This window comes from Miniopterus natalensis, chromosome 13 (assembly GCF_054644295.1).
Source record: "Miniopterus natalensis isolate mMinNat1 chromosome 13, mMinNat1.hap1, whole genome shotgun sequence".
Lineage (NCBI taxonomy): Eukaryota > Metazoa > Chordata > Mammalia > Chiroptera > Miniopteridae > Miniopterus > Miniopterus natalensis.
Genome location: NC_142093.1, coordinates 14,996,724 through 15,024,288, shown reverse-complemented (window position 1 = coordinate 15,024,288; position 27,565 = coordinate 14,996,724). Strand labels below are relative to the sequence as shown.

At 45.8% G+C, this 27,565-nt stretch overlaps 1 protein-coding gene across 10 annotated transcripts in view; it reads right to left on the bottom strand.

Moving 5' to 3' along the window:
* LTBP1 (latent transforming growth factor beta binding protein 1) overlaps positions 1–27,565 on the bottom strand; it is a 313,293-nt gene that overhangs the window by 171,740 nt on the left and 113,988 nt on the right. For 5 of the 10 annotated variants that reach the window (XM_087823460.1, XM_087823461.1, XM_087823462.1 and 2 more), the window contains exon 5: positions 14,968–15,135. The exons of 1 other annotated variant lie outside the window; for it this stretch is intronic. In XM_087823460.1, coding sequence (XP_087679586.1) covers positions 14,968–15,135 — 168 coding nt within the window. Of the gene's footprint in view, positions 1–14,967; positions 15,206–27,565 lie in introns of those variants that run through there. 4 more of the 10 variants (XM_087823466.1, XM_087823467.1, XM_087823468.1 and 1 more) reach the window with 1 other exon arrangement.

Sequence of the window (27,565 nt, the reverse complement as noted above, 5' to 3'; positions counted from 1 at the left end):
TCTGGCCAAACTCTTCTGAGCACTTTGGTTTAAAAAACTAAGCAAGAAAAAATACAGTCATTTGTAAGCTTGTCAAACGTTTCAGGCCTCTAGCTTTCTGATCAAACTTGTCGGGCCAATGACACGTCACCACACAATATATCATGGGATTTGTGTAAAATCGTCCTTTGATTTAAAGTGCAACGTGGAGCCAAAAAAAAGTACAAAAGAGAACACACTGTACATACTTGAAAATCACAATAAATATTTTCAGAATAAAACATATTAAAAATAGCCTAATCCCATTTATACTATTATACTCCTCAGAGGACGGGCTTTATTTTAGACAGGATAATATAATAGCGTTTTAGGGCTGCAAGGGATCTACATCTACTCCCTAAACTCTTCTTTTACAGATTAAAAGAAAAAAAAGACTTAAAAATGAGTTTTGTCCCGGTGGCAGAATCAGGATTAGAACTCAGGTATCCCAAAAGAGTCACAATCAGTATCAGCTACAGATAACACTATAATTAAGTACTTACCTTAGTAAGTAGAAATCCCGGTTTTTAAAAAATCCACCACAACAAACTAATTCAAAATTGGGCAAAGAATGAGAATAAATATTTCTACAAAGATTTACAAATGGACAATAAGCCCATGAAAAGAAGTTCAACACCATTAGTAATTAAGGAACTGTGAATCAAAACCATAATGAGATTCCACTGGACACCCATTACGATGGCTATTTATCAAAGAAAAAAAAGAAAGGTAACCAGTATGGGTGAAGATGTGGAGAAATTAGAACTCGAATACACTGCTGGTGGAAATATAAAATAGGAGAGCTGCTGCGGAAAAAAACCAGTTTGGTAAATTCCTCAAAAAGTTCAACAGAATTACCGGTAATTCCACTTCTAGGTCTAGACCCCAAAGAAATGAAAGCAGGGGCTCCAAGAGACACTCGTCCACAGATGTTCACTGCAGCCTGATTTACAGCAGATGCAGGCAACCTAAGCGCCATCAACAGAAGAATCAATAGACAAAAGGCAGCAATATGCACACAAGGGAATATTATTCGGTCTTAAAAAGGCAGAAAATTCTGGCACATGCTCCAGCAAGGAAGAATCTTGAAAACATTATTCTAAGGGAAAAGCCAGACACAAACAAGGCAAGCGCTGCGTCATTCCACGTGTATGAAGTGCGCAGAACAGGCCAATGCACAGCGACGGGGGGCAGAGGAGAGGCCGGCGGGCTGGAGGGGGGGTGCGGGGCGCCACTGTTCGACGGGGCTGCGGGTTCTGCCCGGGACGGTGGGCGCTGGGAATGGGCGGAACGCACTCAACGCCACTGAAGTGTACAATCAGAAACCGTCAAAATGGTAAAAGTTATATTTTGCTACAACTAATGAAAAGATACAACAGGAAGAAATCAGCCGTATGAATTATGGGCCTGGGGTCTCATGAAGATAGGCAATAAAATGGATCACCCCTATACCGGTGAATTGAGAACATTTCATTTCATTCAAGTAAAAAAGCCCAAAAGACACAACCGTGAAAATTCCAAGTTTCCTGGGCAAGATGACCATCCTGAGGGGGGCAGGGGCAGGGGCGGGGGGGTTCTATGCGCGGAGGCGATGCCTTTCACCTGCTCTCGGCTCTTTCTCGGTCCCGGAGCAAACGCTGGGAAACATGAGACACATCACTGTCCGGCTAACCTAGAGTGCTTCAGCCACAGAGGTTTTCCTTTTTTCAACAAATTAAATAATGTGTCAGACTTTCAATGCTTGGATAGTTTTTTCTTTCTAACTTGGCAAAATAACCCTTCAAAAGGCATGCGGACAGATGTTTGGGTTAGAAATAACCAACCTGTACCCTCCCAAGGTGCTGTGTTTATTTGAACGTGTGACGATGCTATGGCTCAAATAAACACTCAGCTGTCTCTCCCCTCCCGGTGGCCACAGCGCAGATGCTCCGCAAACGGGCGTCCACGGTAGCAAAGGTCGGTGTTGAAAAGTGGTTTGTGTTATACAATCGCTTCTGAGATGTGCAAAAAACGCCTCCTCTGCTCAGCCTTTCCCCGTTCGTTATTTCTTACTTTCCTTTCCCAAATCTCCCCATAATCAAGGCCAATCCTGCTCGCTCGCTGAGTCATCCTGAGGCCTCCCAAACCACCTCGAGGATCCTGCACCCTCTGCGACCGGCGAGACCATCTCACACACGTCGTCCGCTGCAGATCAAGCCTCCAGGGGTCAGGGTCCAGCTGACCAGGCGGCACGCGTACAAGGGGGGCCGCAGGGGTTCGCTGTCACTTTCAGCCTCAGTACCATCACCAAAGGAGCACGCTTGTGACAAGATGCCGGAGGTTCTACCTGGAGAACAATCTTGACATTTGAAAGGCGGGGTTCTCCAGGGACCCGGACAGAGTGTCAGAGAGAGTGTCCAAGACGTTGTCCAATAGGAAAAAATGGCAACGCTTAGCGCTGGGTTTCTCAGCTTTGGCACTGGCAACATTTTGGGCCAAATAATTCTTTGTCGTGGGGCTGTCCTGTGCACTGTGGGATATTTAGATGGATTCCTGGAATTTATCCATTACATGCCAGGAGCACTCTCCAGTCTGGCCAACCCACAGTGTCTCCTGACCCTGCCAAACGTCCCACCTGGGGCCAAACTTCCTTTGACTGAGAACCATCAGACAAACTCAGCTTTTCGCCTTCCCATCTGCACTAAGGGTGTGAACAGATATTTCAGAGTAGGAGAGGGAACTGAGTGAGCACCAGCAAAAGATAAGCCTGCCAAACGTAGGTGAAATCGGGGAGTCGGAGGCAGGGACCAAGACACGGGGCCTGGTGTCAGGAGGCCACGCTGGAAAGAGGAGGCACCCAGAGGTCAGTGAAGGAAATACAATGGGCTTTGATGGCACAAGGAGGGAGAGTTTCAGCTTTGCTATCCCAGCTAATGAGCTGACATGTTCACTCTCTTTTTCCATTCATTCAAGTTCTTTCCTGTGCTGAAAGTGCTCCTGGGTATCACGTTCATAAGTCACAATCTAAGCCCTGTGGGTAGGAAGTTCAGGATACGGACTGTGTGTTATCAGAAAGTTAGGGCGATGGTTGCAAGACAGGTTTAGACAACTTGGTATCGTCCCAGTGCATCTTCTCTTAAAGACTGTCCTCAAATACTTTCAACGTGCTTAGTATCAATTCCCAGTAGGGCTTCCCGAGGATAAGGGTGGATCTGTGCAAATAGATCTCCCCTTCCACTCTCCTGGAAGAACAAATCTATGTCCTGTTACTAGCAGGCCAAGAGCGTCGCTCTTGCATACCGTGGCCCAGGCCATGGAATGGAATTTTTGGTAAGAGATTTAGGCAACATCCCAAAGCTGAGGACGAAAGTCAGTAACAGTCACCTCAGTTCCCAGGATGCTGGCTGAGCTACAGAAACCAGCTTGTTGCGCTGGAGCAGAGGAGGTGAAAACTCTTTGGAGAACCTGACACTTATCCCCCAGAATTCGGGGGACATGAGCAAAGAGACTTTCTTACTGTCCCCTGGAAAATGTACAAGGCAGGAGGCAGGCTAGAGCAGGCTGAAATAGTGGGATAAAGAAAGAAGGCAGCCTGCCCCCAGCATTTCATGTGGCAAGGATGGTACCCTGGGGGCAGCCTGCCCAGAGGCTGCCTGGCAGGGTGAGGAGACCTCAGCTTTAGGAGCGGTGGGAACTGAGGTAGGGCTGCTGCAAAGGGTGAACAGCTTCTGATCACATGGCTGACTTTCTTCTGGCATTTATACATCACTTCCTAACACAGTATCAGCCTCATGCAGAAACTCAATAAGTCAGTATAATAAATTCATAATAACACATCTCTCTGGAACCATTATTTATTATGAATTAATAGTACCTTAAGATCTTTGCTACTCAAAGGGTGATCCATGGGCCAGGCAGCATCCCATCCCCTGGGAGCCTGTTAAAAATGCAGAATCTCAGGCCCCGCCCCAGACCTACTGAAAGAGAATCTGCACTTTGTCAAGATTCACAGTGATTCCTATGAGCGGTAAAAGCTGGTGAGCACTGGCTTAGACCACAGGATCTCCATCAGAGCTATACATACAAAACAATTGCCTGCATCATTTGTTTTCAAGCTATACATACCCAAAGCCCACCCAGAAATTCTGACTTAGGAAGCCTGGGGTGTGGGCTGGGCATCTGTACTCTTGGATAACCCCTGGGGTATTATTCTGTTGTATAAAACCAGGACTAGGAACCACTGACTCAGGGGTTGGAGAAGGCAGGCATTTAAAGTCAGGTTTCAGCAAGAGCTCCTACCTCCTGACCTGCCTCCCCACCATAAACATCTCCCCACAGGTGAATCAACTTCTCCTTCCTTGGTCACTGTCAACCTTCAGCAAAACATACAATTTTGTCTCCATGATCGATGAGGAATTCCTTTCAAAATGAGCAAGGACAAAGCCATACCCAGTGGGGACACACAAAGCAATGCAGGTTAAAAGATACTGGAGGCCTCCAACTCGAATCCTGCCCACGGCTGCCTGGGAACACGTCAGTTTGACTCAGCATGGACTTCTCATAGGGCTTGTTATTTGTGAATGAAGATGAAAGGAACCATTCGCCAGCCACCACTAAACTGTTAGGTTTTCTTGTCTAGATTCTGTCTCAAAGGAAGAACAGGACCTGATTTAAATCAGACCCTGACTCAGCCTCTGTTATTGCTACAACCCAAATATTCGAACTCGGCCACCACTGGAATAGATCAAATTTCAAATAACCAGCTAAAATAGAGCCCAAACTCTTGGATCCCAAGCCGATTTCTAGGATAGACTATTAGGCAAATTGGCCCTATTAGTCCCTGGTGCAGTATGTTCCTAAGAGTTAATTTCCTTACATGAGATCCCTCAGAATTCTGAAGTTTTCAAGTAACTGCCAGGTAAAAAGAAGAAAGACTTCCTCTGGCAGAAAATGGTCTATAATATGATGAAGCTTGACAGAAGGGAAATGATAATTACTGTATGAACAGCACGGTCAGAAGTCTTTTACCAAATAAGGTTATGATTTCTGCAGTGAGTGCATTTCAATAAAAGGGTATTTCCAGTCTGAAGAGCTTAGCTTTTTCTTTTTTTAAAAAAAAAAAAAAAAAGGTAAAATACAGAGTAAATTTTAATACTAATTCATCTATTTACCAAGTACACAACTTTGGCATGAATTTTTTTTTTTCTTTTCCATACAACGTCATGGTTTTCTGGGCACATTATGGGACTCTCAGATGTTTCTAATTACCCTCTGTGTACACCCAATAAAACAGCTGGCTCAAGATGTTATTAATACCACAAGAAGATCCAGAGGGCTCATAAATCACCCTTTCTTCAGAAAGAGACAATGCAGTGGCAAAAAGTGACACGTTCGAACCTTTATTTTAAACAAAAATAAAATTAAAAAAAAAAAAAGAGAGACTTTCATTAAGAATGCCCCAGGGCGCTTCCTAATTTGCCAGGAAAGGGGCAGTGGTCACCTTTCCTCACTGCAAAAGATTTTAAGGTCAAATTCCCCTTTTACCTCTTTGAGGGAAAATCTGATGAAAATCAGGCTGAGTTTTCGCACTAGGAAAGCTTAGAAAGCCCCCATGTTCCAGAACAAAACTTGATTGAATCTGATGGGCATCTGAAGTTAGGTCTTTGAGTGAAGAAATCTCTCATTACCGCATAAAGTTGTTGCTTTTTTTCCACCAAATCTTACCCAAAAAGCCAACAGTGCAGTCGTGCCAATTTTTTTCAGTAATTATTGCCTGAGTCTAAATTCAAGGTAACGGAGTTGAGCGGCAAACCATCCCTTCAGCCCATTCCCTTCAACTAAACAGAAAATTGAATTTTAATAAGTGCATCAATGACAGCATTCTATTAAATTGGCAGTGGAAGGGTATCTGGTTCTTCTCATTTTTGTGTCTGATATAACTTTGGGGAATGAATCTCAAACTTCCTCACTAACTTCATCCTGCCCCATTTGGTAGTTATTTGATTTTCCTGGACTGCGGAGCATGAAGATGACTGTGTGGCTGCCCTCAAAAACATTCTCACATCATCTGTGATGTTAGTTCCAGGAGGCTTTTCCAACAGTACACAAATGCATTATTCCTCTCCACTTGGAAAAAATATATATACCTCGAGATTAAAAGCCGATACAAATGTTCTACTTTTATACTAAGATGCCAAAGCCCAACGCCTACAGCCAATAAATGAGGCGGGTATACGCTGCATGGCATAAACGTGACTTCAGCATCTACTTTAGGTCCAGCTTCCTCCAATTTACTCCATCCTAGGAGCCCGGAGGTGCATGAGGCAGACGACAGCAGAGGGCACCGCACAGAGCAGGAGCGAACGTTACAAACATCCCTGGAGATGCCCCATCCGCTCGGGATGATTACTTTTCCTCCCGACCACAGCTTCTGGTTCCAAAAAGAGCTACATTGTTTCGATGCTCTCACCACTGCCAGCCAGGCTGGCAACCTGCAGGAGCCTCTAGGCAGGCAGGCAAGTGAACCCCGCCCCCAGGAGGTGCCGCATCCAAGCCGGAGGGGCGTGGCCCTACTGTGTGAGCAAATAAAGAGCCTTCTGTGCACTAGCAGCAGAGAGGCAAAGTGAGCACATAATGGAATCACCCTTCTAGGTCTTTCCTGCAGCTATTGTGCTATCCGGGTCGGTAAAGGAAGGAAAGCCTGCCTCGGTGGGACACAGGGAACACACCCCATCCAAGCTAGGGGAGCGCAAGCACTCTCCCCCACATCAAGGGAGAAAGGGGGTGCGAATTAAGCACAGGATGTGTTTTCTTCAGAAGAGAAGGGGCCTCCTCAGATCAGCCCAAGGAGCCCAAGGACACCTTCAGCCTGTGGCTTTTCCGGAGCCTCAGCACAGCCCTGCGAGCAGCTCGGGGCATCACCGGATCCATCTTACCCGGGTGGGATCCGCGAGGCTGGGTCGCCGGCCCAGGCTGCCAGGGCCAGGCCACGGTCCACCTGAGCCAGGCCGCCACGTGTCAACTGACGCGGGAATGACTAGCGGCCTGACCCGAAAGAGAACCCCGGCGGCGGCAGAAACGTTTGAAAGGGAACTTGAGGCTGAGAGTCAGACAGGCGGCAGGCGTGGGGAGCCGCAACTCCACGCAGCGGGGAGAGCTGAAGTTCTGAAAATGTGACTGCACTTTGCCGTGCGAGGGAAATACACTGCAGTCAGTGTTCAAAATGTCCAACTCGACTCCTTGCGAAGTGCTACAAAGGTGCCCTTTCCATGCATCTTGCAGTCACTGGAGTGTGTTTCTCCTTTCCTGTGACCCCCACCCTCTCAGATGAGTCTCTCACCCCTTTGATTTCAGTTGTCTGAGAACCTTGGATGGAAAAACGTGTATCATCCAGGCACCTGCACGGACAATCTGCTGTCAACAAAAATGCATTAAGCCTCTCTAAAGTGAGGCACGATGCTGGCACTGGAGGAGACAGGTCCCTGTCCCCAAGCAGCTGGGAGCGTAGTGGAAGAAACCGGTGCGAAAACAAAGAAGGGGAGGGAGGTTCTGTGGCGTGAGCGGCGCTCGCCGACTCGGGCCAGCGGTGGGTGGCTGCCCAGGCGGGGCTGCGCAGGGCGCTGGTGGGGGGGGGGGCACAGAGGCCTGGGGCATTCGGGGCCCTTTGGTCTCCCTGGAAGCTCAGCCTGGCAGAAACAGGGAGGAAGGGGCGCAGCCGCAGCGAAGGCCAGGCAGCAGGCAGCGGCCAGTCCTGAGGGCTCGGCCCGCCGTGCCAGGCAGCAGCTAATCCTGAGGGCCTCGCACGCCATGCTAAGCAGTCTGGAGTTTTCCAAGGATCGTTCCACATATGCCTGAGCTGACAGATGAGGAAAGAATACACACTTTGTGACATCGCGTTACAGGCTCCAAGGAATTTTGAAAGGTCATTTATTCTAAGCTAGCCCCGTACAACCCGTTTATGGAGTCCTGTCCGACCCGTGACACAGGCCAGGCATGGCTTAAGAGGGACAATCAATCACACACGCCTTCCTCACTGGGCAAGCAGACTGCCAAACCCTCTTTCACCGAGGGTTAGTTTCTTCGAAACTGTCCCAACTACAGACAGAGTCTCATGCTGCCGCTGAGACACCCTTCCCTTCTCACCTTCAGGAATCTTCCTCTTCAACCAAACAGGACTTCATGCTCCTGATTTTGGCTCTTAGGGTCAACCTATTACCCCCCCTTGGTCCTACCAACCCTGGACCCACCTTCCCATGCAGCTCTCATCACTGGGTGCTCTCCCCTACACACACACACACACACACGCACACACGCACATGCACACACACGCATACACACACGCACACACACACATGCACATGCACACACGCACACACGCACATGCACACGCACATGCACACACACGCATACACACACCCCTGCCCTTAGAAGCAGGAGCCATTTTTATTTCCCTTAAGAGAAAGCTCCATACCAAAATCTTATGGTCTGTCTGACATGAAATAACGTTGGAGAAAGTGGAGACACAGCGTTTCTGGTCATTCATTTCTTTATTGAAGTCCCTGTACTTTTTATTATAAAGAACCAAGATTCCTTCTGCAATAATTCCAAGACTTTTTTTTTTTTACCCAATGACTTGCTTGTCTCTACTGTGCATAAGGTTCTTTATCAACAGAGATCACACACAGGAAACCAATACCAATACCTGGATAAAGCCTAACCCAACAGGACGTATTGGAAACGTTCACATAAATTCTCCTAACATGACAGTTTAAATAGAATAACCAACACAATCACAGAGCTCGACTGTAAAGTCTGTGATATTTCCTCCCAGAGCTCACTATTCACACCACTCAGATCTCTGTTCGAACATCATCGCACCCGAAAGCCCTTCCTCACTCGTCCAAAACAACAATCCACACCTTCCACCAACACCCCCATTCTCTGTCCCCCTCCCAGCACTGTATTTCTTCACAAAATTGACCACTCCCTGACACTGCATTATATAGATGCTTCTTACAGTTTACTTCTGGTAGTATACATTTTAGTCTCATCAATTATGGTAAATACATGTAACTTAAAATTGACTATCTTAAGCATTTCTAAGTATCTAGCACTGTAGTGTTAAGTACATTCAGACTATTGTGCATTCAATCTCCAGAACTTTTTCACCTTGCAAAACTGAAACTCTGCACCCATTAAAATCACTCCCTCTCCACCCCTTTCACCAACCCCGGAAAACCACCACTCTCTCCCTCTGTGAATCTGACCGTTCCAGGTACCTCGTACAAGTAGAATCGTGCAGTAATTGTCTTATGTGACTGGCTCATTTCACTTAGCATAGTGTCCTCAAGATTCATACATGTTGTAGAGCCACCTTATTTTTTTTAATGTTACAGGGTCAAGGACTTTGTCTATTTTGTTCATTGCTATATTCCTAATACCTAAACCAACCCTCAGCACATAGCAGGTGCTCAATAAAAATATGGTAAATGAATCAGTGTTCCCAATACCATAAGTGGAGCACCACTTTTATGGGTGCTCCACAGCTTAAATAAAAGAAAAAAGGGAACGCTTTACATTGTGACATTTATTCACTATTAGAAAATAAAATCATTTGAAAAGATTATATATGGGAGTAGTTTCTTTGACGGCTCCTTAGGCATTCTAGAGTGCCCAAGAAAAAGGCAACCTCTTTCTTTTATTACTGCACTGGATTATCTTTAAAAAACATAAAACCTGTACCCTGGATTATCTTTAAAAAACATAAAGCATGTACCCATGCATTACAGGGGAAAAATATACACCCCAGTTCATCAAAAAGTGACATGTTGGTATTGGATTGGTTTCTGTGCTGGATAAACATCAAGGGATCCAAACAATGACAACTGGCAGACGACGAAAGACTCGGTGTCTGAACTAAGTTGCCAGAAAAAAAAATCTCAGTGCCGCCTCCTCCTTGGGCAGTTCTGTTGGTTTATTTAATGCCTCCTGGCGAGAGAATTTCCTTCCCTCCTTAAGAGGAGAACCTACATAACGTGGCCCACTTCCATTCCCCACCAAACCCGGGGATTAACCTGCTGCTGGCGGACCGGGCGGCTCCCGCAGAGCAGCCAGCCAACCTCGGGACAGTTCAAAGCGCCTACAGGTCGTCGCCCTTACGATGGGGCTGTTTAGGCTATTAAAACACTAGTTTCCTACCTGAAAAATACAACTTCCCTCTTTTTTTTCCAAAATGATAAATATCCATGTCCCCTTTCCAGGGGACATCAGTAAGGTCCGAAAGAGTGAAGTCCTAACTCCTAAGCTTGAAATCGAAGGCCTTCGTCGCCTTGCCCCAATCTGCTGTCTGACTTGTCATCTGTCACTACCTTTCATTCTTTCTACAGTTAAGGGAAACTCCTCGCAGTTCCCAGACACCACCTGTGCCTTCTTGTCTCCACGCCCAATGTGGACGGGAAGGTCCTCCCTTCCCTGCACTTCCCGTCCATCCTCATTTTGGAACTGACCACCGTTTCGAGCTGAGCTGCCCCCAGCGGTCCCCACCCAGGCATCCCGCACTGACCCAGCCCCCACCATGAGCCCATCTGTTGAGCAGCCGGGCGGCCTGGTGAACGAAACAGAAAAGGCCATCCCTTTTCTCTGAAAGCTTCCCTCCGGAGCTGGAGGTGACAGCTCCCCTGGGCTCCTGCTGAGACATTTCTACCTTGAATCGGGGCCATTTACAGACACTCCTCAGCTCCTCCTCAAGCACAGGCAGTTTTAGGATTTGCTTCTCCTGGAAAAATCTAATATAGTGTTTTATACATAATCACCCCCAAGACATGGTCCCTGGAGGCAATGTGGGAGGGCAGGGGTGTGCGGACTCCTGGACAGGAAAACTGACTTACAGTCACCTTGAATCAAACCACGAAAGCCGTGGTACTCACATCTACAAAATATGACACCACCATCTACTCTTCTCAGGGGAAATAAGCATAAATAAAGTAATGCATGGGAACATACTTTTTAAATTGTCAAATACTTGTTATAATTATTCAGTTGGTGCTAATGGAATGTGAGTCCCCTGTAACTCCTCAGAGAAAGCACCGTATAAACTGAATGTGCTATTTTAGCAATCCTGATGGCTTTTCAATGTCTCTACAAATAACTTCTGCCAGGGGACAGTATTATTTTATTTGAAATGCTCTAGTTGTGACAGCATGAATTCCTATGCTCTTCTTATTAGAGGAACTTACGATTCTATAAACAACTTAAAAATACCAGGAGGTCATCTTCATTATATCCCTATGGAATGGGAGGAATCCATTAAAGCAACAACAGCTAACCTGCTGACCCACCCATCTGGGGACATGTTTCCAGTTTTAAAAAGGCAGGGAGAGCAAGGAGGCAGCACTCAGAATGCCACGCACACAAAAAAAGTTCTTCTAATTAAAAATCTGCTTATATTATAGGAAATGCCACTTAATGTAAATATTCTGTTACATTATACTAATATCACATTCATAAAAATGAGTTTATTCTAAAATCTCTGATTACTTCCCTTGGATATCCTCATTTGGGCCTCACTTTTAAAGTCACATGAAGTGGAAGTTATATTTAAGATTTCCCCAACTGAACACTCGAGAACAGAGTGTGTGCTTAATCATAATGAAAAAAATGCACCTGCCTCTCTCGTCTGAACAGCCCAGACTCACCATCACCACGGACCCGAAAGGCCACCGCAGGAGAAGCCCAACAGAAGGACAAGGCACCACCCGTGCCTGCTACAGAACCAGCCTCTGCACGCCTGTTACTCCCTGCGTCGTGGAGATCAGTGGCCTGCGCCCCAGAGGACCGAGAGCCAGAACGTGCCCGATGGCTATGATGATGCCAGGCTCGGAACCCAGGGCTACTGGCCTCTCAGTTGTTAATTTTCTATTATACCATCGAGCCTTCCCACAAACTCAGCCCTCCCTGAGGTCCCTCACCTTGTCCCGCCTACACATCTTGGGCAGACCTCAGGGAGTCAAGTAAACAGGGGCCATAAAGGGACCTACGTTTCAGTCCTCCCTGACTTGCTCTACACTAAGGCAAACTCACATAGGCAGGCCACTGTGTCTAAGTTTCCTTACCGAAAAAAGGGGTGACAATAATCTCTCTTCCACTTCTTTAAAAAAACAACACCCTGTAAATCGCCATGTAAATGTTCAAAATTATTTCTGCAGTTCTGATGATCAAAATGGATTACTTAACGAAGGTGCCCTATGAAATCCATATGGTTTTCCCCGGGTTATCTGGACTCATTGGAGCAGGCGTCAGCAAACTATGGAGCTCAAACCAAAGTTGTCCAGCTGACTGTTCTTGCAACACAGCCAGGCCCCTTCTCAAACATATTGTCTATGGCTGTTTTCATGACCAGGACAGAGTTGAGTAGTTGGGACACAAACTGCATGGCTTATAAGGTCTAAAATATTTACTGTCTGGCCCTTTACAGAAAAATTTTGCCAGCCTCCATCTTTAGTAACCAAAGACAGTAACTGACAAGTTATCAGAGGCCAAGGAAACTAGCTCACAAGTTACAACAAATTTTGGATTTTCCTCACACTGTACTATTTTCCACATACATACCTTATTTGTCAAAAGGTTTACCATACTATAAACAAACATATATAGAGAAAAGCAATTAATTCGAAAAACCACTTTTTCTAAGTAATTAATGAACTTAAATTAAACCAGTAAAGTCCGCAAAGATGTATGCCCGAAAAGTGAATTTCTAAAATTTTCTGTTTTTCTGAAGAACCATAACCTATAAATTTTACAAAATTACCATTCTTTAAAAAAGTAAAACTTGTCCCTCACATTATCCAGTATTTGACTTAAAATGTAAAGAGATGAGAGAAATAGCTCAGGATGTCAATGAAATATTTCCCATGACTTCCAATGTGAAACTGTTCATTACTATGCCCCCCCCATTTTTATTTATTTTTTATTTTTATTAAACTACTCTGCCAGTCTTTTGTGGCAGAGTTGAGCTCTGGCTTGGAAATATTTTTATAAATAATTTTTCTGCATTTTATACTTTGAATGGGCTACGTGTATTCTGTTCCTACACATTTGCTTAAATGCCAGAGAGGAAAGTGTGTGGCGTGTTTTAACAAGCAGACTTCCTGTGTTTCTCAAAGTCTTTAAATATTTAGTTTCAAAATGAATACACTGTAAGCCAAAAAAATTACCACCCATCTGATGACTTTGTCATTCCTACTGTAAGGATTTGTGAGAAATGCAAGGAGGCGGGGAGCAGACGGTGCTGGCGATAGAGGAGGGAGAGCAATGAGAGTAAGGAAAACAAGGAAAGTAAAAGTGAAAAAACCCATTAAGCCCATAACAACCTGCTTGGGATTGTCTTTTCCCTTCCCCTCCTTGTCGATAGCCCTCTGGAAAAGCCGGAAAATAATATTCCTTATTCCTCTTAAAGAGTCCTAAGATTTTAGAGGCGCACTGTATTTTAGAGGTCACTACATAGGAGCCATTTATTTTATGGATGAGAAAATCGGAGGTTCGGAAACATGAGCTGTCACATCCTGCAGATTAGCTGGTAATTAGTGGCAGGGCAAGGACCAGAATCCGGTTTCCTGATCATCAGTTCAACACGCTTCCCATTAGACTCGGCTCTCTGCCCTGCCAAGCGTAATGTGCCATTTGGCACCTCGCAGCTGAATTCTTTTTAAAATATGCCTAAAGTACCCCAACGTAGCCAGGAAATTCACAATGCCCTTCTAAACAGCATCTACGGGGCATGTTTTTTCCAAGTACGGACGAACAACAATCCTAGGCAGACCTCATAGGGATTAGGATTCGCAATAAAGCAGAAGGATCGCAGAGCAACTAAGGACCTCGAGCTGCCTCGCTGTGTTTTGTCTTGATGGAAATCAGTTTGAAATAGACACCCCCCCTCCTCCTACCCCCCAGACGTACGCTCCCAAGACTAAACAGCAATATTCCATAAAAAGCCCAGATCTAGCCAGTGTTATTATCTGTCTGACATTTGGGTTATCCCCGTGAGTAACTCCTAAAGTAACGTGGGTGTCTGTGATTATTTGAGTACACAAGGCAAACCATAATTGGTCAAAAAAATAATAAAAGACATTTTTCCGTGACAAAAATACCGTATTGAATGACAGCCTGGCAGTGTGACAGCAGCCAGTGGACCGCAATACTTTCTCCACTTACAAAACAGTAAAAAAAGAAACAAAAATTCTTTAAAAAAGTAAAAAGCCTTTTTTTTTGCAGTCAGTAATGACTACGGTTCATATTTAAATTATTTATGAAATAGTAAAAGGTTTCCGGTGCTGACAGTAATCCACCAGCATCTATCCCCCCCGCCCCCCTGCAAATCCATGTCCTGTATCAATTTATAATTCGGTCTTTTAATGCAGAGCAGAAATGTAGCCAAAGATGCAAGCCTGTGTCTGTTTCTACAAGCAAAAATACAAGGCTCTGACAATTTTTTAAATTTCTTTAGAACGGTCCTATTTGTGGAGTGAAAACTTAAATGTAGTCACCACCTTCCAAATGTTACAGCACGAGTCAAATCTACCGTAAGTTCTACGTATCACCGAGAAGAGAAGATCTGAAGTCGATCAGAGCAAGTTGTGGTTTACGGTCTTCACCTCAGACTGTTTCCTCCTGTCCCACGGACCCGTCCCCAGCGCCACCCGGCTGCGTCCGTGATAAGCAATAAGGGGCAATATGCTAGTTGCGTTTCTCTAAGAAGCCAATCACCAGGCTAAAATGTATTCGGAAAGTCATTTAAAAGGTCTCTTGGAAAAAAAAAAAAAAAGCATTTTTAGACTCATAGACAGAAACCCATTCAAACAGAGAGCAGTGTGCGAATGGGCGGCGGGGGGGGGTGCGCGGGGGGGGGGGGGTCTAAATGCTACGAGCTCGTAAAGCTACCCGGTAAGGACAGTGAGGGGCCGTGGAGGAACTCACCCACTCGGAAGTTCGTGGCCGTCAGGGTGTCGGCAGCATGGCCATTCTCACTAATGAGAGTGGTGGTGTTCCCCTTCTCACAGCTGTTCTGACAGCTGCCCTTGGTGCAGGTCACTCTACAGATGCTCGGAGTAAAGACCACCTTGATGCGGCCAGTGTGGTTACTCACTAGGAGCGGAGGCAGGGAGAAAAAGAACAACAAACACATCAGCTTAGTATCCATGAACTTGCCTTGGAAGGTTGTTTTGTTTTTTTTTTTAAAAAAAAAAAAAAAAAAAAAAGGTGAAAAAAAGAAAGGAAAGGAGCGAGAGGGGGAAAGAGAGAGCAGCCCACAGCCCGACAGGTCGCAGGAAGGAGGGAAGCCTCCCGTGCTCGCGGCTCGCGATCCAGTGGTGTCTCTGAAACAGGAGTAGGAAGCTTAGCAAACAGAGCTCTGGGATGCGCTCCAAAACCACATTTGAAGTCGAGTCACTGGAGTGGGATTACTAACCACAATGCTGTACTTTATTCGCGGGCGGACAAAGAGCAGCACCGAGGGCACGACAGATGAAAGGGCCAACCCTGACAGGCAGATGTAATGCAAAGAGCTTGGCCATGCACCTCGTGGTGAATAAACTCCTGTGTCCTCGCCTTGCATACTTTCCCTGTTTCTCCACTTATGAAGTCACCGCTGCAGCCCGACCCCTGGAAATGTTTTAGGCATGCGGCATGTCTGAAAACATCTGTCTCAAATCTCCTGGCACTCCCGGCTCCAGTGATCGAATCCTGTGACGCAGCTGTGGGAGCCCAGTTCTTTTTCACGACTCCGGGGCGTTATTTCTCCCTGTAAATGTATGCGGTGTGTATTTTGTTTGACCGTGAACAGGGTCCATCCCGGGGAAAGGGAGGCCAGCTCACAGGGCTACATGGCTGCCTCTGTTCAAATGCCACCCTGGAGCTGTCACTGCTGCTACTCAGAGGCCACCTGAGGCAGGCACTTCTTTCACTCGGTGGCCCCCTGCTAACCAAACGCTAGAGCCTGACTGCACAGCGGAGGCAGAGCAAAGGCACAGAATGGGCATGAATCTATGTCAGACTCGGGGCCGTAATCCTGGCTCAGCCACGGTGTGACTTTGGACATGTCATTTCCCCTTCTCTCTAAAACATGAGAGAACCGGAGCGGATGCCTTCCAGCCAGCTCTAACTTTGAGTGTCTATGTCAGGGGTCAGCAAGCTGCGGCCCCGGGATGAAATCTGGAGCACGGCCCGCCTTTGTAGATAAGGTTGGAACACGCCCACACTCATTCACTTGTGCCTTGTCCACGGCTGCTCTTATCCCGTAACAGCAAAGCTGCACAGAGAATGCATGGCCTCACCCAGAACTGCTGTTCACAGCCAAGTCCCAACATAAACTCTCCGGCAAAGCACAGCCCCGAAACCCTGTTTTGACTTCTACATCTGCGGCAGCCAGTCTTGCCTCTCTGCTGGAGCCCCGGCAGGAGGCAAAGATGGCAGAGCGGCTGAAGACAGATGGCTCATCTTTGAGGCTTTGGGGCGAGAAGGAAGCAGTGCCCTTCCTGTAGCCACTGTGCTGGAGACCGGCTCTCTGCCACCCTTTCCTCTGCCATCCCCTGCCTGCAAGAAGCAAGTCTCCTCCCTTATACCGCTTTGATTTGACCAAGATTATGTTTTCAGAAAATCATCCAAGAGGCCAAAATAGGCCCTCGACAAAATAAACTATGATCACAATCTGAGCCTGGAAACAAAGAACCTTAACCAAATAAGCCATTAGAGTTTCAAGGCTGGAATGGGGCCTCCAAAGTCCTCAGACACAACCTTTATTTAAACATGTCTGTTGACAGGGAACTCATTGTCCACTAAGATGGCACATTTAGTCATGGGCAGTCCCCAGCCAGTGCCCTTCCTCCTTGAGCTCAAGTGTGTCCTCACAGCCAGCTGCACCCACTCGTCCTAATCCAGCTCCCACGGCTCACAATCCAATGCCTCTCCCATAAGGTAGCCCTTCCAGTACTCAGAGGTAACTGCCGAGTGGAGAAAGCTGTCGTTAGAGGGACTGAAGACGTCAGCTTGGGTTGCCCCTCTCATTTGACAAAAGAAAACAATTCCTCCAGAGGATAGATACCCTCACAGTTCTTTTCAAATGTTTTCCAAGACCACTTCTCATTCATTCACCCGTGGTTCTACCACAGGAGGCTGGGACGCATAATCTGAGGTAGGGAGATGTCCTACTGGCCGACCAGGTCTTCCAACACCTTACAAAAAGGCAGCCAGAAACCTTTTCTATCGGGGGCCAAATAGTAACTATTTCAGGGTTCTAGGCCTAAAGGACTCTGCTGCAGCTATTCAGCTCTGCTGGGGTCACAGGAATATGCAAATGAATGGGGGTAGCCGTGTTCCAATAAAACTTTATTTAAAGCAACAGTCTGCCGACCACTGCTTTAAATGCTTCTACGACATTCACAACTTTTCTAAGACTGTATCTCAGAAGTTTTACAAATGACAAGAGAATTCTGATTTCCTGATCAGACAAAAGTCACCTAGTTTTATTTTTCACAATAGGGAGAAAAAAAAAAATCAGCCTACACTCTGTTGTCAAACGATGCTTAACAAATATCCCGAGAGTACTTTGTGTTAAGTGTGTGAAGCCCAAGAAAAAAAAAGAGACAACATCATCCCACTTCAAAAGAATATAAACTTATATTTTTTCTGGCTCTGGGTACAACAACGAAATTAGAAGCGGTGTGCCAACTATTCTGTCTTCTCTGGCATTGACTCGCAGCACCTGCCCTGCAGATGCTCACACTGTCACCTACGTTATGCTCACTTCGGCAAACTGAGACATCCAAAAAAAGCAAGCACTTGATCAGCATTCCCATTTCACCCTCCCAGCTACAGTAGTTTCTTTATAGGCACTTGAGAATCTCCAAGCCTATTGTTTTTAAAAACTGATTCTATTTCTTTGCCAAAAAAAAAAAAAAAATTGGCTTAGAATCATCTGGATTTTCAAAAAGGCAGAGACAGTTTCATATGACTTAATTCTGATTTTTACAATGTTTGCATCTTCTTGGAAGCACAAGACACGTTTTATGTTGTATTTCCCCTTGTGTTTTACAAGAATTCTGGTATAAAGGAATCTCATTCTAAAACAGACACTTGTATTCTCTGGCGGGTGCTCCTGTGTCTTCAAGCATTTATTCCTTCATTATAAATAACTTCAGTCAAGCTCAAAATCGGTATTGAAAAGCTCACAACTATTTGATACCAGATCGTCCTTCATAGGTTTAAGAGGATCTCCATAAACACTGAATGGGCTAGAAAACACACTTTCCTATCCACACTCCTTTAAAATCATTTCCACATATCTAGCGTATCGTGTAAAGAGTTTAAGTCTTTTGTGTTGTTTTTTTAGGTGCATTTAAAACACTTTATTTTGGTAACTCTCAAAACTAAGTTAACACTGCTCCAAGTTTCAAATTCCTCACATGTGACAAGCTGAAGACACTGCCACTCATCTCTCAAGACTTCAGTGAGAATTGAGTAACAGTGGCTTTTCCCGCAGAGGCCACTTGGCCTTTAAGAGGCCTCTCCCTCAAATGCCTTGACTAAATTAATACTTGAGGCCCCCTGGTGCCTTGCATGGAGTAGGTACCAAATAAACATGAAATAAATAAAGTTGACCCAAGGGATGACTGGGCGGCCCCACAGAGACTAGGGCCTCCCTGGATGCTGGCTGGCCTAACGCTTCACCAGTGAGGAAACTGAAGGCCACGGTCAAATCAGTGGTAGAAGCTGGTCCCTAGTGGCACCTATGGGCTGATTAGGGATCACAGATTTGAGAAGCAAGAGTCAGGCCAGTCAGGAGTTAATGGGGACTGTTGGCACAGCTTTCATATGCTCGGTCCCTCCAACTAAAAAAAAATGTAATTTTTAGATCCCTGTAGGTCCACAGGCCCCAGAAATCTCCAGCAAGCACTTTCAGACCTTGGGTTTTAGAGGCTTGGCTAGAGACGTAGATCGCCTGGAGCCATGTAGCACCTCCACTGGGCCTCCTAGTCCGTCAGTCAAGACACTCAAGAGTCAACATCCTGTCTGCAGCTTCTGCCAGGCCCTGTGTGAATTTATACCTCCGAGAAGAGGCGCTGGCACTCAGTTTAAAACAAACCACAGATATTCCGAGTGAACGGCGACGGCGATGGAAGGGAAGCCGATACCCTTTCCATATAAAAAAAGCTTTCATTTCTGCTTCCCGATCGTTAATGACAGAGAAAAATGCAAAAATGTGAAGTACTGTTCCCGACAAACAGACTTCAGTCTAGAAAAGAGCACAGCTGCCCCCTTGCAGTCATTAGACAAAGATGTGACCGAAAGCCGAGGCAGCCAAAGAAAGAAGTAGAACAAGTTCAAGACTCACATCCGACGCCGAGAACAGACACCGTGTCCCCGCCTTCACCCAGATCCCTGTGACGGCACCCAGCACGCACCCGACACCCGCGCCAGCCAGGGGGCCACCCACCAGGCCGCACCCCAGGAAGCAGCCGCCCCCGCCACAGGCCTCCACCCTGCCCACGAGCGGGGCCAGTGCACGGAGGCCTCGGGGCCGGCTCAGGGCCCAGGTCACCCGTGACAGAAACTGAGCTACTAGCTAATCCTGCAGCTTGCAGTCCGTTGCTTGCCTGAAGGCCAAGAATCCTTTGAAGGACAAATCATCAAAATATTAACTAATGCTCAGAGTACAGGGCTTGGTGGCTCAGCCCCCAGGCTCGCACACTCCTCCTGGATTATTAAAACGATGCCCACAGAATACTCTGGCTCCTCGGGAAGGGTGCTATGTAAAGATGGCTAGTTCGGGGGGGGGACTCCTTCAGGTAAGAATCTAGAGTTACAGCCCAACGGCATCTGTTGAGTTTTTCCAGGGAGAAGCAACTAAACGAGGAGGGACTGAGATAAAGAGTTGCTACATCGGTGATAGAAATTCAAAGTTCGTCTGAGCTTCCTACTCCTCCGAATTCTCCCTTCACCGTCTCTGAAGGGACCTGTCAGCTATTCACCACTCTCCTGCACACGGGTCTATGGTTTCCTTGCATTTTTACACTCTAAGGAGACAGCCCTATAGAGAGGCAGAGCACGAGAGAGTACGTGAAGTCGTTTCACACAAGAATCAATTTCTGGATATATTCTGAGTTTCTGAAAGAGCCGCTTACTGCTCATCAAGAGCAGGGATGAAATGTATATACCACGTTTGAAGATGTAAATAGAGTCCCAAAGCATCCACTTGGGCAGAAGTGCAGACACTGGTCACGCACAATCAAGTGTGGCCTTGCTTATTGCTTCAGAGAAGACAAAAACGGTAAAGGCCCAGGCCTACCCAACTTCGCGGGGATCTGCAGCTGTCCCCCTTCCTCCTGATGAAGGTCCTATCTATACCCCACCTCTCCATGTCCCCATTCCACTCTATTACAGATAATGCTCTATTTCCGTTCCCCTTACAGCAAAGCTCCTCCAAAGAGCTGCCCTACTGGCTGCCTCACTGCCTCCCCTCCCATTCCCTCTTGAGCCTGCTGCAGTCAAGCTTTCCCTGCCAACACTTCGCCAAAGGCACCCATCTGGAGGTCACCAGTGGCCTCAGTGTTGTGAAATCCAATGGCCAGTTCTCCGGCTCTTTCATACTCTAACTTTCGGCCTATCTGACGGTAGAACACTGCTTCATAAAATTCACTTTCTTCACTTGGCTTCCAGGCTACCCTGGTCGCTCATGCTTCTCTCTCCCACCTCGATGGCCACTGCTCCTCATGACACTACCCAGGCAGGGCCCCGGAGCTCGGCCTTTATAGCTTTTTCTTTTCTTTACTAACTCCCTAGATGATGATATCCTGTCCTAGCTCATGGATTTCAATACCATCTATAGACTTCTGTATCGAAAATGTTGAAGTCTAGTCTGGACCACCTCTCCCTTGTGTATGCATGTACGCATGGGTACTGACGTGTGTGTGTGTGTGTGTGTGTGTGTGTGTGTGTGTGTGTGTCCAAGAACCCAACTAGCCAACTGCATCTGGAACTTTGCTAAGTGTCTAATATCTCATGTACCCAAATCCAAACTTGTTCTTTTGCAGGTCTTCCTCATTTCAGAAAAACAGTAAATCCATTCTTGATCTTCAGTCACCTGGCTCTATTTCCAGAAGTTGACGATTGTTCAGCACTTCCACGGCCACGCTCTGGTGCAATCCACCATCACCTTTGGTCTGGATTGTTCCACAGTCTCCCAGCTGGACTTCCTGCTTCTGCCTTTGCCCTCTACAGTTTACTTTCCACTTAGCACTCGGTGCACCCTTTTTTAATGTATGTCAGTCAGATCACGGTGCTCTCCCTTCAATGGCTCCCAGTCCCAATCAGGACGCAAGCCAATGGCCCATGAGGCCTCCACAGCTGTGACCTCCCTGACCTCGCCTGCGACACCTCTCTCCGGCCCTCTCACTCTGGCTTCCTAGCTGTTCCTCAAACACTGGGCGCACCCCTGTCTCAGGCCTTTGCACTTGCTGTTCCCTCTGCCTAGAATATTATCCCCCAGATATACACAGCTTCCTTCCTTGCCTCCTTCAAGACTTCTCCAGAATGTCACACTATCAAGAGGCCTTTCCTGACTACCTGACATAAAACTGCAACACCCCCCACACCTAACCCCCATACCCTACTTCACATTTCCTATTTACTATGAAAACACTTATATATTTAGTGTTTGACTATTGTCATCAGAACACAAACTCCACGAGTGTCTGGTCACTACTTTATACCCAGCATGTGTCTCATAGTAAGTGCTCAAGAAATAAATGAATGAACTTCACTGACAGGAAGCTATATCACAAATAATATTTACCTATGGGGTAATTGTTAGTAGTGCTAAAACACAACAACAAAGACGACTCCTATGAAACCTTTAGCCTCAAAATATACTTGTCATATGCTATATTTGTCAGAGAGAAATGTTTTCGCCATAGAAGTTTCAGGTCAAGGGAAAGCACAGCTGTTAGTCAGGAAACCCTGCAATCACTACAAAACACATTTTTCCCAAAATCATTAAAACATTACCCCAAAACGGCGAATGATATAAAAAAGTAAAAATTTTCAATTAAACACGCAATGAGAGAATAACTAATTAAAAACAGGAAACAGGAGTTTCTCAAATGCTTTTCAATAGCAAAACAGACAATTACTTGCTCCCAAAATTTCACAATGTATTATGCAAAAAACAAAATTGACAAATGTTGGAAATTTCTTCTAATTTTATAAATAACATTTATGATGTGTAAAGAGCTGAGTGTATAATAAACATATTTGTGATTTACTAAGTATCCAGTTCCTTTGTTAGGGAAAGAGCAACTTGGAAATTAAAAACACTGCAACCCAGGTTCTGTGAACTGTCACCAGGACGTAAAAACCACCAAAGAAGAGAAATACATTTTGGTTCCCGGCTTGGGGAGACTGGCTGAAGGACTAAGCAGAGATCCAGCAATAAAGACAGTAGATTTCATCCCACATTTCCACTAACTTTAGGAGTTCGGTCTAATGCCATTTCACTCATTTTATCACCGTTTTGCCTTGACTCGAGGTTTAAGAACTAAGATTTGCACCAAGAGTCACATTTTCTCTCCGCTCGTCTTGCCCTGCATCCAGACACCAGTGCCCCCAGTAGGGTTTTTAAAAGCACACACCTTAAGACTATGGGATTTTGTCTTTCGTTTTTTCCTTGGCGTTTTCCCTCTTTAAATACTAATCATCGTAAGTTCTCTTTTCTAAAAATATTTTTAAAGGTCCTATTTTTATCCCTGGAACAAAATCAAATATGTTTGAAGGTATAATATATTTTACAGTCAGGAGACTAATAGCAGTTTACTTACCCAGCAGAATCTGACCCAGTGTTTGGAGAAAGAAAATACAGTTGGTAATAAAAGTGGAGAACTAGAAAAACAAACCAGTGGCTTTGGGGCATTTTCATTTTCTGACCTCTTTCCTAAGATATTTTTCTTTAACATCCTAGACCCTGAGGGGATCCCACTGTCTAGACCTAGTTCAGCCTGTGGACAAGGAACGCCCAGGAATGCTCAGGACAGGCTGAGGACTGCCGTCTGAGGAGAGAGGCTGACACCGCAATTAGAGGCAGCAGCGGGGACAGTCCTAGTGGCCTGCAGCCGTGGCGGGTGGTCCCACCGCGTTGTCTTCAATGCGACTCTAAAAACCTCCCCTGTCTAGAACACATCTGGAACTCTCTCCTCTCCTCCTAACCCTCAACACCAGAGAGACTCCTCTTGCCATCCCATCCACAATGGACCATGGCGTTTGAAATGCTGTGATAAAGAGCTGAAGAGCCCTGGCCAGTGTGGCTCAGTTGGTTGAGCTTTGTCCCACGCGCCAGGAGGTCACCAGTTCGATGCCCAGTCAGGGCACATGCCTGGGTTGCGGGCTGAATGCCCAGTAGGGGGCGTGCAGGAGGCAGCCGATCCATGTTTCTCTCTCATTAATGTTTCTCTCTCTCTTCCCTGCTCCCTTCCTCTCTCTCTCAAATCAATAAAAACATATTTGGAAAAAAAAAAAAAAGAGTTGAAGAAACACATCCCCAAGACAACAGGACTAAAATCAGTTCATAATTTAAAAAGGGAGGGAGGGAAAAGGCGCTCACTGCACCTGTTTTCTCAGCTCTGAGTGGACAATGCAACCTTCCACCTGGATCTAGAACGCTGACCATCACGGGAACCGTGTCTGGAAAGGGTTCAATGAGTTTGCCAAGGGATTTGTTTTTTACCATCAACATTTAAGATGTTACTCTTTGTCGAGTGTCTCCCAAAGACAGAAACATCAATGATGAGAGAGTCACTGATCGGCTGCAGCCCGCAACCCGGGCATGTGCCCTGACCAGGAATCGAACCCCGATTGACCTGGATCCTAGGTCCACGCTCAACTGCTGAGCCACGCCCGGCCGGGCTAAAAGATGCGTTTTTTTCACTGAGAATCTCCACCTCCCTTAGGAAGCTACGCCGCTTCTCGCAGCAGCACAGCTCTCGATGCCACCTCATGGCCACGCGGGGAGAGGCTGAAGTACCAGCCGTAAGAGGAAGACGTCACCACCGTCCCTGAGTGAACAGAGCAAGTCACAGAGCAGTCGCCACACACCCGCCTCCCGCCTCTAATACTCATTCAATCTGGCTAGTTTGCAGGGGCTCCCCACGGAAAGAGTGGGTGATACACGCTTCGCATGACTCAAAGTTTCTGCCCCTTAATTTCGGGACTGGATTAGGATTTATTTATCCCCACATTTGTTGTTTTCCCAAAGAGAAGTAAATGGAGGCATTTGCTATGGGTCTATCACTCACCGTTGCCATAAATAGCCCCTGTTTATTTGCATGCGGAGAAGCACGTCTGACTAAAAGGATAGATATCTCCTGAGCTATGTGTTTACCAAGGAGCGGATCCCATGACTTATTCACGAGCTTGACGAAGTGGGGCCCTTTCTCATGAGGTCCCAGATCATCTCTACCATACACCTTGGGAATTCGGATTTCCAGAGTCTGTATAATTGCCCTGGCAAGCGTTTCTCACAAAATCAAACGCCTTCAAAACAAATTAGGACCTTCTCCATCTGGGCCCAGCATCCTGAGTCACAGCGACCGCGGGTCAGGAGGAGACACCTCACCGTGCCTGTGAGCGAGTCCAGGTCTTTCACACAGACAATCAAAATCCAGAGCAAACAAAAATACTGTAATTTGAATGCATTTTACTTTAAGAAGCACGAAGGCAGCTGAAGATATGAACATTTTTGCAACTGCCAGAACAACTCTCAGATTTGATCTGGTGAAGCAATTAGTTATACAGAACAAAACTGGCATTTTGAAATCTCTGGAGTAATTTAGAATGATAGAATCGGGGATATCCAAGCTTGCAGAATACGGATTCTGTCTGTTTTTATTTTTTCCCCTCCCAGCACAAATGTCTCTTTGGCTCAGTTTTTAAATGACTCCATCAAATGGCCCCAACTTCTCTCCCCAGGGGATTACTGCCTAATTCAATAGATCTCATCATTAGAAATTATTTCTGTCTAAAAAATTCATTTTTTCGAAGTCATTATATTAGACCAAGCTCTGCTCCAGTATCATGTGATAAATAAAATTTAAAAATGATTAGTTGGCTGATGCTCAATTACACATTGTAAGTCTTCTAGCTGTCAGTTCATTCTTTTTAGGTTACTTAATTTCAACTTCCTTTTTTGCTTTGAGCCACTAAGGTTTGGAGTAATTTGTTACACAGCAGTAGATAACATAAACACATACACACCCCTCTTCTCTGTTTTTCGTTTTTGCCTAGATTCTGAGAACATAGAAGCAGAATTTATGGATCATTCTAAATGTACAGAGCACTGCCCGCAGGCTGGATGGACTCATGAAACGTGTACTGAGTGCCTGCCAAGCTACGAAGCTCAAACTACACACCACAACCAAGTACGTGGCACTCATGCCCATTTCACAGACAGGAGCTCTACAGAAACTTTCATCAGAAACTTGACCAAGGTCATTTTGTTAGGAAATGGTAGAGCTGGGATTTTAAAACAAGCCGTTGTGCTTTCCTCACTCCCCCAGTGGCTCTCCTATACTTTTAATGAGCATTACTATGAAAATTATATGACACTAAGTACTTGGGAAGGTTGGAACAAAAAAGAAAAACAAACATAGACTGAGCGCATATTATGTGTCTGGCTCTTAAGTATCATATCCTTCATCTCACTTCATTCTTACAACAGTCCTGCGGAGTGTTAAGCTTTTTATTTGACAGAGAAACTAATATTCAGAGGTTTAACGAGACAGGACACAATAAAACCAGTCACAGGTTCCACCCTCAAGGATCTTGCCATCTAGAGTGGAGAAAAAGACACACGGGACAATGCCACCCAACCCGTTTAACTCACAAGACTGTGGCAGGGACCACGTGGAATAATCTGTAAAGATATAATTCATAAGCTGCTAAGCACTATGCAAATAGAAGAGGATATCATTACATGTGGTCAGCTCTTAGTGGAGCAACTGAGAAAAACCGAAACTAGTAGTGACATTTACCTCCTGCTACATTATACAGCAAAACACCCAAGAGCTTCAAAATGTGGGGAATATTTCATCTCAAGATGTCTGCTTCCATGACTATATATACTATTACGGACTCTAGAATAAAGTAAAATTCTACTGTGGACTTTGGTTTCTACATAACTTCCAGATAACACCTGATAGCTTGACTTTCAAAGATATCAAGTCGGATTTCAATTGGCAGTAGAAACCCACTTATTGGAAAGGCGAATTTTGCATTGGAATACTTTTTGTTAAGTTAAACAATTCTTGCCAGAAGCTCTATATTTAGATAATTTTTAAAATATGTTATTGTTATAAAAGTCCTACATATAATAAAGTTGACAAGTTTTTAAAATAGAATCAAATTTTGACTTTGTACTCACCTGAAAGTGACTTACGCAGCACTCTCTTCAACAGATAAGATTTGTTTTGACAATTTTTAACTCATTGTATTTTTGGTTCCTAACAAACTTATATGAATAACACGCTGGGTATATTTTAAATAGTCAACTAATGTGCTAACGTTGTAATGTAACGATGGATGAATGCCTATCAGTCCCTGAGTACAGTGGCTGGCCCACAGCAGGTGCTAAACAGACCGAGGAAGAAGAAGATGGAGCTGACAGAGTCTTTGGTGAGGACAAATGAGCCTATGTCCAAATTTCCTAACTGCCTGGCCTTCAGAGGCAAGAAGATAATTTACAATACCCTCAGCAAGTTTTTAAAAATACATATTACACGTTCTCGAGGTATATACGTTAAGGCACGGTTTGGAAACTGGGATCTCTGACAAGAAACATTACAAGTCATAGTCTCCACTAAGAGTCTTTTAAAAACTCCTTGAAAAAGAGGCATCTGATTTTGCGATTTTTCCATGTTTGAGACACGGCAGAGTGTGTCTGATAGTTAACACACATACCGCATCACAGCTGCCTGGAAACCCTACCAGGAAGGACAGGAGTCTTCCTGAAAAGGTTCCTGTCCATGCTACTGAGCTGAAACTGGACATCTCCTGTGAGCAAGAACCCGAGACCTGAGGATGCTCTTAAAAATCCGAATGGGTGCCCGAACATAAATAACACCACAGGAGGCCCTGCCGAAGCCCAGGCCAGGCAGCACCGTTCTCCAAGTGTTTCCGTGACCTTGGGGACTGATGGAACCAACCCCTCCACCCTCTCCAACCCAGCCCAAGCTTTCTTAGAAGGGAGGGGGTGTGGACAGGGCTAAGAGCTAAAAAAGGCAGCGAAGAGAAGGAACAAAAGCAGCTGGGCTTTCCCTCTCTAAAAAGCCATCCTTGGTGCTCAGCTCTCAGGACACGCAGCTGTCGGAGGGAAGGGCACCAACAGAACATGAGGTAGCTGGGGTCTCCGCCTACCGCACAACGTGAGGGCCGCCCAGGACCCCGAGCGATGGGGTGGTGCAGCAACGAGGGAGAGCAGAGCCTCAAGAAGCCCCAGGAACAGCCAGACCTCACGAAGACTAAGACATATCTCAGT